At 42.7% G+C, this 10,702-nt stretch overlaps 1 protein-coding gene and 1 long non-coding RNA gene across 2 annotated transcripts in view; one reads left to right on the top strand and one right to left on the bottom strand.

Moving 5' to 3' along the window:
* Positions 1 to 157: 157 nt before the first annotated feature.
* On the bottom strand, positions 158 to 3,879 carry LOC116076838. The gene is made up of 2 exons (XR_004113108.1): positions 3,611 to 3,879; positions 158 to 746 (listed from the first exon to the last, which is right to left on the bottom strand). It is a non-coding gene; the product is annotated as an uncharacterized LOC116076838 (long non-coding RNA).
* A 23-nt stretch (positions 3,880 to 3,902) lies between these two features.
* LOC116076837 (protoheme IX farnesyltransferase, mitochondrial) overlaps positions 3,903 to 10,702 on the top strand; it is a 115,205-nt gene continuing 108,405 nt past the window's right edge. The window contains exons 1-3 of the mRNA XM_031350835.1: positions 3,903 to 4,052; positions 8,596 to 8,729; positions 10,351 to 10,669. Of these exons, the coding sequence (XP_031206695.1) occupies positions 4,010 to 4,052; positions 8,596 to 8,729; positions 10,351 to 10,669 (496 nt within the window). The 5' untranslated portion in view covers positions 3,903 to 4,009. The remainder of the gene's footprint in view (positions 4,053 to 8,595; positions 8,730 to 10,350; positions 10,670 to 10,702) is intronic.

Here is a 10,702-nt window from a genome sequence, read left to right as displayed (position 1 = left end):
TTTTTTACTATGCTCAGAACATTTTACCGTCACTAAGTTTTGATATGGTTAAAAGAACCAAACAAGGAGAGGGATGCCTTCCTGATGTGGTAAACCAGATATTCTGATATCACCAAAGGAGAAGGGTGCACAGGAAATAGGAAACATGAAACAAAGCTGTACAAAATGGCCTTTTATTTTTAGTGTTACGTAAAGCATTACAGGTTTATTTTATATTAGAAATGTACCTCAACCCGACAGTGCATACCTGCATTCCTAGTACTCAGAGGGCTCAGAGAAACACCAGTTTAAAGAAAGTCATAGGCTATACACTGAGGTTGTCTGATAAAAACAAAAATACAAACCAGAACTCCACTCTATTTGACTTTGTCTGCTTTCACCGGGCATGACATCCTTTTTGGAGAGCTGCCACAATCCCAGTTGTCTCTGTCTCACATATCTTCAGCAAGCTTTAATGCAGATTGTTCGGCCCCCTAGGCTATTCACTAAATACATCACCCAGGATGCAAGAAACTGGGGTTTATTTATTCTTCTGGCTTGTTATAGTTTCAGGATAGTTGTCTCAGCTCCAGGGTTCATTCCCAAGCCTGCTTCCTGAACATAACGTGGGCAAGGCAGAAAGAATACCTCCCTTCACATGTTCAGTAAACCATAAAAAAAAAAAAAAATTTCTCCAGAACTTCTCCAGCAGGCTCCTCTTTTTCTTCTCCTGTCTGGGCGATGCAGCCATCCTACTGTCCAAAACTCTGGAAAACAGAGTGACAGGTGAGGGTGGACAAAATTATGCCATCTTAAAGCAACTGTGATTCCTCTTCAGTATTGGGAATTCTGCTTCCTTCAATATAATCAGAGTCTATTTATTACAAAGGTGGCAAAGAGAGCTTACCCAGTGCACTTTCCTTCCACTCTCCCATTCTAAATAACTGTAATTTTCACTCTTAGTATCCCAAGACTCACAGATGGAGCCTTGGAAAGTAAGGATGGGAAAAGGGTGCTGGCAGACTATAATTGAGGTGCTAATCTGGAACGATCTCAGAGGATAATCCCACCCTGATGTGATCAGTCACCTTGGAGGAACAAGAAGGAACTCCAAGGAGCTGAACTGGGTGGTCAAGTTCCCAGGAGGCTGTAACTTCCAACTACTTAAGAGTAGAACACCTACTCTAAGAATTCCCATCAGTAATTTGCAAGGCTGCCATGTCAAAGTGTGCCTAGAGCTGGGGATGGGCCAACCACATTGTTGCAGGTGTCCTGCATGGCTCTGCCCACAAGGGCCACAACGTAGCAAGAGCGATGGAAGGAGAAGGGGCTAGTTTCTCCTCCTCCCTGCTTCCCATCTCCCTGTACTTCCTGGAAGCACCTTTTAAAGATGTTCCTCCCTAGCAGTAGCTGAGTCCTTTTGCAGTTTTCTCATCATTCAAAGAATCAGCGTGGGGGGGCTGGAGGTAGAGCTTAGAAGTACTTGCCTCCGTTAAACCCTCAGTAGCCAGGAACAAAGGAACCACCCAACTCCTGTCCATTGATATATTTGTTTTTACTTATCCCTATCCTAAGTCTTTTTTGCAGAAGGGAGGAACGCTTATGCCAAGAAATACTAAGCAGAGGCTGGAGAACTCGTTATTAGTGAGAAGCTGGCATGATGAATCATGAAAACTGAGGGAGTCTGTGGTGGTTTGAAAAAAAAAAAAGCCCCACATAGGCCCATAGGGAGTGGCACTATTAGGAAGTGTGACCTTGTTGGAGAAAGTGTGTCACTGTAGGGTGGGCTTTGAGGTCTCAGATGCTCAAGCCAGGCTCAGTATGGCAGTCTCCTCCTGCTACCTTTAGAGGCAGATGTAGAACTCTCAGCTCTCTAGCCCCATGCCTGCCTGAGTGCCACTATGCTTCCCCATGATGATATGAACTAAACCTTTGAACATAAGCCACCCTCAGTTAAATGCTTTCCTTTATAAAAGTTGCTGTGGTCATGGTAGTTCTTCACAGTCACAGAAATCCTAACTAAGACAGAGTTAGACAGTCTTTAGAATATTTCTATGAAAACAAGACCTACCATTATCATAATGCATTCATGTATGAATGAAATATATGAAGACAATTATATATAACTATCTTCACTATCTTACACCTAAAAAATGGTACCAACTGTCTACACTAAGATTTTAAGTATATTGAGAGTTGTACAACTACCACCGCAATCAATTTAGGAATATTTTCATTTTTCTCTCTATCTAAATGAGCCTTGTACCCATTAGTAACATTCCTCTTTTCTCTCTACCCTTTGTACTAGCACTAGGTAATTACTTACCCATGCCTCTTTAATGATTTAAGAATTCTGGAATTTTCATATACATGGAAACTATCTAATACATGGTCTTTTGTGACTGACTTCTTCATTTTAGTACTGTTTTCATGGTTGTAGTATGTATTTGCATTTTATTTTCATTTCATAGCAAATAGGCCAGTATGTGGATATATCACAGACTATGTATAATCAGTTGATATATAATTTAAGTTATATTCACTTTGGGGTATTAGGAGTGAATGAATGCTGTCATTTGTCTTGGAAATATACCTTGGAAAGGCACAGCTGGGTCATGGGGTAGCACTGTGTTTAACTTACTGAGGAACACTTAAACTGCTTTTCCAAAGTGGCTACAATATTTTATATTCCTATAAACAATGTATCAGGATTCCTACTTCTTCCCTAATTTGCTAACTCCTGCTATTAATTAATTTTGTTTATAGCCATCTTACAGGTGTACACTATCACTTCTTGGTTTTATAACACAAAATTTAAGAGATAAATATAAAGAGACAGGAAGCATTGCTATACAATCTACTGTTTGACTCTTTCAATCTCTCCAGCCCTCAGGTTCCACATCATTTAACCATCATCCAGCTAGGCATCTGAGGTCTAGTTTGTAAAGGGCTAACTTATTTATAATGATCAGCCTTCCAGGGACAGTGGGTCTAATTAACCAAAATGGCTGCAAAGCAGAAGGCCTCATTCATCTACGCAACACTCACTGTTAGTGTGATTAGGTCCCAAATTGTACTTTTCATTTGTTTATTTAAGGCTTGCACTTCGCAATATTTCACTTAACACAGCATGTTCAGAGTACTTGCAAAACAGTGGACTGAACAAAGTTGTTGTTAACTTTTCAGTTATTCACCAGAAATCCATCCTCTTCTTCCTTAGTTTAACATTAATTTGATGGGGTCACCCATTATCCTAGGTCCACAGTGATGAACTGTGATGGGCCTCAGAGAATCAATCCCACTCTCTGCTCTGTCTTCCTGGTAAACTGGAAAAATCTCACAGTTCCTTCAACTGAGCAGCAGGTTTGCTCTTCAAAGCCTTTCTTCGGCCTACTTCACAGAAATGTTAACCTCATTCCATAGCGCTTTCTACCTTATCCTTATCAGGATGACTCTTACAATGACCAGCTCTTACTGCAGAGATGCTCCTGCACAAACTCCTGGCTCAGTGTCCCCAGATTAGCACTTGAGGTGAACCACAGAGATCTCTCCTCATCGCTGAAAACAAGCACAAACTGCCCTAGAAAAGGATGTTTCGCTCTTTTAAGGAGTTCCTCGTTCTTTTACTTACCAAACTCTACGAGAAGCCAACAGGCTGTGCAAGATCAGCCTAGGTGACAATTGAGGAGGCATTCAATTCTCTCAAGCTCAGGGGACTGCCGGGCCGGGCCCGACTCCAGAGCCCTAATCCCGCCAAGACAAGCTTTCCGCCCGCGCGCTCCAGCGTTTTGTCCCTCCATAGCATCGCGTTCACCTAGTCTAGATCTGGAGCGTCTGAGAGGAGAGCGAAAGCGCCACGGTCGGATCTCTATAAACTCCCAGTAACCTAGCTTTCAGAAACCACGGGGAGCCGGAAGTGACGAAAGGAAGTCCCGCCTCGCTCAGAGGGCGGGCTAGCAAGATGGCGGCGCCCAGGAGCCGGTGAGGTGAGAGGATACGGGGGTCCTGGGGACTGCTGCACCAGTGCGTTATGGCCGCGTCCCCGCACACTCTTTCCTCGCGCATCCTCACAGGTATTGTACCCAATTGGGAACGATCGTGGGCGAATTGTATTCTTATTGCCACGCGCGGGGCCACGTTTCCGGCTGCCGGCAACCTTGGAAGCCCTTGGCTCGTCACTTGTCAGGGAGGTGACCTTTGGGTGGACCAGCTTTGCACCGTAAGCCAGGTGGTCTCTAACGTTTGGTGCCCGTGCTCTTTGGAGTTTCAGACAGAGCAAGCTGGAGGGCAAGGTAAACCATGAAGCCCCACAAGCCTGGCATATGAGAGCCGCGGTTCCTAGCCATTGCCTTTTAATGACCCGAGGCGCACCTGCCCCCCTCCCCCCGCCCACCCCCCTCTATGAGGAGCTGTCTTCCAGAGTAAAGTGTTACAATGATAACCATGATAATGAAAACTGCCAACTGAATCTCATTGAGACAGCACTCACTGTACCATCATTATGGCTCCTTCCATCAGAAGGACTTGACAGATGTATGCTTGTTACAAACTCTTTAACAAGTCTTATATATTACCTTTTCAGAGAGGCCAACCTTAGCACTCTACCTAAAATAGAAGTCTTTATCCTTCTTTTCTTATATCATATTAATTTATCACGCTTAACATATGCTGTACTGGTTCACACATGCAGTACAAATGTGCAACAATTTAGTGTGATTCTCCCAGTTAGATTAAACACTTTGTGAGGGTAGAGATTGTCTGTCTCCCTAGTTCAACACTGTATCCCTCATGTCCAGAACAATGCCTATAGACATTGATGATGCTCAGTCATTTGTGAATGAATGAGATTGTGCTGGTAGAAATATTAAAGAGGAGGTTGGTTTTGTGCCTAGTACCGGTGGATGATGGCAGAGTGTTCCATAGTACAGACAAGATAGTGGAAGTCAAGGTGTACCTTCTCACATCTCAGAACTATCCTGTCACATAAACACCGCCACAGTGTCTGGCTGACTGTGGTGAGCACAGTGCTTCTGGAAAGCTCTTTTCTCCCATGAGTTTGTATGATCTCAGTACAGATCATTTGGCTTTCTTTAATGAAACATTTACATGTCTGTAATGAGGTAACTGAGCTAGATGATCTCAAAGGTACCTTCTGGCACATAAACTAGGGCAGCAAGTGGAAGGGTGGGTAGAAGGGACAAAGTTGGGCAGTATTTGGTAATTGTTGAACCTGGGAGATGAGTAATGGCGACTCCTTGGACACCTCTGTTTTTATATGACTGTCATTTTCTAAAATGAAAAGTTTGTGGGGTTTTTCGTGTGTGTGTGTGTGTGTGTGTGTGTGTGTGTGTGTGTGTGGTGTTGGTTGTGAGTCTTTTTTGAGTCACTTCTTTGTTACTTTCTGTAATCACCGATTGTGAGTATTCCTTGATGCTGACCCTTAGTACTCATTTTTAGAGGGTTAATCTCTTCTGAGTGCTTGACTATTCTCTCTGTACAGAAGCTCCTTCTTTATATACACATTCCTCAGAGCAGCCTTTCTTTCTACCGCTGTTTGGTATTTCAGCTTCTTACAGGACAATTCTATTTTGATTCTTGAGTCTCATGGTGCTACGAGATAGGTTGCATGTGACACCCCTATTCCAGGATCAGCCTCTGGAGTGGTAGAATAGAAGGAACTCATAGCTTATTTTCTGAAATTGAGCATATTTTCAGGAAAATCTGCTCATATGTAACTCTATGAAAGATCCCTCTGGATCTTTGGTAGTTTGATGGGAAGAGTTGCAGAGAAGGACCATTAGGGTTGTTAAGTAACTAGCAGTTATTCTGAGTTCATAGAAGTTCAAGTATTTCTCATTTCTATTAAATGTAGTTCAGGAGCTTTAAGTCTCCACAGTTGATTTACAAAGCCCTACAGTCACAGTCCAGTGGTAATGAGGAATATAGGTGTTCTGATTATTTCTTTAGATTCTAATGTATCTGTTGAAAGCCCTGCGTATCTTAAAGTGTATTTTCATGTGTTTACTTGGGCCTGAAATAGCTTTTATTTTCTATGTATTTGTTCACGGACACTTGACACACTTTGACAAAACCAAAGTGTTGGCATCATTTACAAATACAGTTTCCTAGCTGTGTCCCCTCCCCACCCTTCACCTCTCACAGTGGTGTTGTTACTGCTGTTTTGTAAAATTTCAGCTTGACTCATCTAATCTAGAAAGAATTTCCAGGGTGGTTCCAAAGCAATCTTATATCCATTCACTTGAAAGTAAGCATTTCATAATTGTGATTTGAGGAGATGGCTTCAATGCCGTTGGCTCACCTCTTTCAGATAATGGCCTTGTATTTCCAAGGGTAGTACTTGTTTTCACAGTTCAGGAAGTCTACTTGGGCTAGTCAGTTGGCAAACATCATTTCACTTTATTATATGACAAGTGTCCAGCAGCTGTGGTAACAGACTTGACTAAAGGAGAGACTCTGCCATTGAAGAACTAAACACTATGATGATGGTGTTTTGAGAAATCTTTCCTTGGGGAGATGGAAGCAATGCCTACTCTTTCATCATAAGGTTCTAATCAAAAACCAAAATGTGATTCCACCAAAGTTCAGTCTAGGGAGCCATTGTTTTTATTGGGTTGCTTATAGATCACAGGTGAGGGGTCTACTGGCAGGAGTAGGAAGGGATCTCAAAGCAGCTGCACTTGCAAGTTTGTACCTAGTGTGGATGACAGCTTCCCCATAGCCACAAAAGGGCACCTTTCCCAGCCTTATTACTCTAGTATCTCTAAGCCCTGAGGCCACATGCAGTTAAGGCAGAATTGCAAACAAATGGTTGTGAGGAGTGGCTGGAATCTCAGGTGAGAGTCCAAGTCCTCCTCAACCCCTCTGTGAGGGAATGTCAGCAGCTATCAAGCTGGATAGACTCTTGCAAGCAGGCACTGCCAGTCTGGTGGAGATGAAGGCTGTTTTATTCAGAACACTGCATTCTAGAACAGATGGGAACAGTTCACTTCAGATGTAAAGATCCACAGCCAAATATTAGGCAGAGATTGGGGAAGCCCATGGAAGAAGAAGAGGAAGTATTGTAGGAGCCAGAGAGGTCAAAGGACACTATAAGAACATGGGCCACAGAATCAACTAACCAGGATTCATAGGGATTCATAGAGACTGAACCAGCAACCAGGGAGCCTGCATGGGTCTTACCGAGGTCCTCTCTCTATATGTTATGGTTGTAGAGCTCAGTGTTCTTACAGTATGCCTAACAGAGGGAGGAGAGGCTGTTTCTGACTCTTTTGCCTGTTCTTGGGACCCCTTTCCTTCTACTGTGCTACTGTGTTGCCTTGTCCAGCCTTAATGGGAGGGGATGTGCTAATCTTACTGTAACTTGTTATGCTGTGTTTGGTTGGTAACACATGGGAAGCTTACCTTTTCTGAAGGGAAACAGGTGAGGAGTGGATCTGGGGGAGAGGGAAGGTTGGGATGGGAGGGTGGGAGGGGAAACTGTGGTCGGGATGTAATGTAGGAGAGAAGAATAAAAGAAAAAAGTGCTGTCATAAAACACGTTATAACACAGTAGAATAGTGGAAAGAGATTGAAAATTTGATAAGTATAGAATCCATTGCATACAAGGAAACAGTGTAAATAATGCTGATTCCATTATGTACAGTCTACTTAATGGTGTGGTCATGAAGCAGCGTTGCTGTAGTAAAGCAGATATCCACGTTTGTGTGAGTACTGTTTGTTGGGTATGGTGGTTGGAATACAGGCACAGACATTTGAACCTTCAGTCCCCAGATGGTGGCGTTGTTTGGGGAGGTTTAAGGGGTGCAATCTGTGAAACACGGGTTGGAAAAGAAAGGAGATACGTGAAGGCTGGATGACTGCCTTCACTCTGCTATTACTCTGCTCCAGTGTAAGATCGTAGAGTCTTTCAGTAGGAATAGAAGGAGAGGGACAGAGTTGATGGACATGTCAGAGTTGAGTGGACTTGTTGATTCATTAGGTGAGAAGGAAGAGTTTAAGATGCTCCTAAAACCTGCAATAAAGGATAGAGGTGCATGTGAGAAAGAAATGGCCTTAGACACATAAGGCTATCCACTTTCACATGTTGATTTGAGAGGTTTAATAAAGTGATTAAACTGTAGATTTGGATGCGACAGAAGCAGCTTATTCCTAACTGGGTTGCCAGTCATAATTTACTGAAAAGTATTTCCCTTCCTTGTAGCTGTCTTAACTGTGCAACCACAATCGAAATGTAAACCTTTGTCTCAGTTTACTAGCATTTAGTAAGAAAAGTTGTGTGCTGCCTTTTCTACTTTTTAAAATGTGAACTCACTGAGTTGTATTTTCTTCTTAGAAACATCTACAGTGTGGTCGTCTCCACTTCCCACTAAATTGTTGTATGCATAATGATGTGAGACTGACGTTTCCCCAGTCCTCCTGAAGACTGTCCCTGACCTAAGCCTAAGGCTGACTTATTCCTGGGTTGGAGGCAGAGATGGTTTGAGCCCAGCCTCACACAGAGCAGCAGTCTGCTTGGCTTTGCCTCTAGGTGGATGTGGGCACCATGAATGAGCAGCTGTCATTTCTACATGTCTTCCTGTTGTCTCTCTGTTTCAGGCTCAGTAGGAGGATGTGTCTGGTATTTAGAGAGAAGAGCTCTACAGGGATTGCCACACAGGGTCACACATCTGTTCAGGAATGTCAATAATCAGTGGGTCACGGTCCAGCACTTGAGCTTCCTCAAGCGCATGGTAAGTAGAAGCCATCCTTCCGCTGCTTTCTGCCTCAGCTTTTCTCTCAGGGTGGAGGTTGCAAAAATGTCTAATAGAAGAAAAGGTTTAGGAAGTACTGTTTGAGAGGGGCTTTTATTTAGTGTTCTCTTAAGTTTATCCAAAACTTTAATCTCTTGTTTTGATTATTCTTAACTGGAACCAGAATAATTCTGGCATTTGAGGTTAAATATATGATCTTGAATTTATTGATTAAGTTTGGAGAAAGATTGAAAACTTATGGCATATTTCAACCAGGCTAAAATTAGGAAAAGCTGAACTTGTATGATGCATCTTTTATACATTCTTTGAAGTTCTGTAAATATGTCAGTAATACAGAAGTAGTTGTTTAACAGTGTGACCCCTTTATTTCTTAGATCATCTGTGCATTTGAAAAGTCTTTAACATTACTTCTGAGGAGCTGGGGAACGGCTCAGTCAGTAAAGCGCTTGCATTGCCACCATGAAGATCTGGGTTCGATCCTTAGAACCACCATAAAGAGCTAGGCATGGAACTACTGAGCACTTGTCATTTCAGCTCAAAGGGGCAAAATTAGGATCCCTAGGTTCACTGGCCAGCCACTCAGCTCATTTGATGAGACTGTCTCAAAACATAAGATGAGGAGAGACATTCAAGGCTGACCTGTGACTGTGTTTGTACCCTCTCTACATGTGAACATGCATACACACACACACACACACACACACACACACACACAACTTTTGAGTCAACTAAAATAAAGATTTTGTAATTTGCCAGGGCTATTACAGGGGCACTGATAATCTACTTCTTTTATAGGCCTGTATACATGCTGACATACCATGAGCTTGTGGCAGCACCGTGAGTCAATTGTATAGAAAAGGGTAGGAGAATAGTAATACAGTTGGAAATTCACAGAGCTACTGTGAATGGCTCCCAAATTCATAGTCTAGTGTTCTGTTTGGATTCGTTAACTTAAAATTTAAAGAATGTAAAATCTCACTAAAATTCAGCTTTGTTGATTTTGAGAAGTTTGATGTTCTCATTTATAAATAAAAGAGTTATAAATAATGAACTGTCTTTAAATACTGATGGGAAGATTAACTGAGAAATAAGGGTCTCATAATGTCACTGGTAATTACCAGTTTTTGTTAGTTGGTGAGTGATAGGCAAAACTCCACAACTAGTGTCCTTGCCACATCCCACATTCCCACAGGGCTGTAAGTTGAGAGGCCTTGTGAAGCCTTCCAGTGAGTCCTCTTGGACAGTTGCTTTAGAGCTCAGGAGGCCAAAGCCAACCTTGGTGATATCTGTAGATGGCTTCCTTGTATTTAGAAAGCCCATCCTGTGTAAAGGTCAGTGAATAACAGGTGTATGTTCTTTGCCAGGAACTTAGATTCCTAGATTTTTCTAAACCACAAATTTAAAACCATAGCTAAGGAATTAACTTGGCCTCTGTGTCCTTAAATGCTGATGTCTATGTTATATGCACTGTTGGTGCTTGCTGTGCTAACCAATCTTAAACGTAGGAAGCTTTTTCAAGTACCATAAAAATATGACTGGTGGAAGACATTAACCGACGTCCTCGTTTTTAGTAACGTGTGCTATTTGTTTTTCTGTCTAGTATGTCACACAGCTGCACAGGGGCCTTAGCCAGCGAGTCAAACCAAAACCAGAGCCACCGGCTTCTCCTTTCCTTGAACACACATCTTCAGGGCAGGCTAGAGCAGAAGTGGACGAGGTGCCATCTTTCCCAGCACCCAGTCTGCCTCTGTCCCGGAAGCCAAATGAGGAGTTGGTGGAGCTGGGGGCAACCTCCATAATGGACAATTCCCTTGACACAGCCAAAGAGAAAAAGGAAGAAAAGCAGTGGAAAGAGATGAAGCTTCACACTGATGATCTGCCTGGCATTTTGGCCCGGCTGTCCAAGATCAAACTCACAGGTACCTGCTTTTCGGATTTTTTTTTTTTTTTTT

Source organism: Mastomys coucha, unplaced genomic scaffold (genome assembly GCF_008632895.1).
Source record: "Mastomys coucha isolate ucsf_1 unplaced genomic scaffold, UCSF_Mcou_1 pScaffold5, whole genome shotgun sequence".
Lineage (NCBI taxonomy): Eukaryota > Metazoa > Chordata > Mammalia > Rodentia > Muridae > Mastomys > Mastomys coucha.
This window is presented reverse-complemented; position numbering and strand designations above follow the sequence as displayed.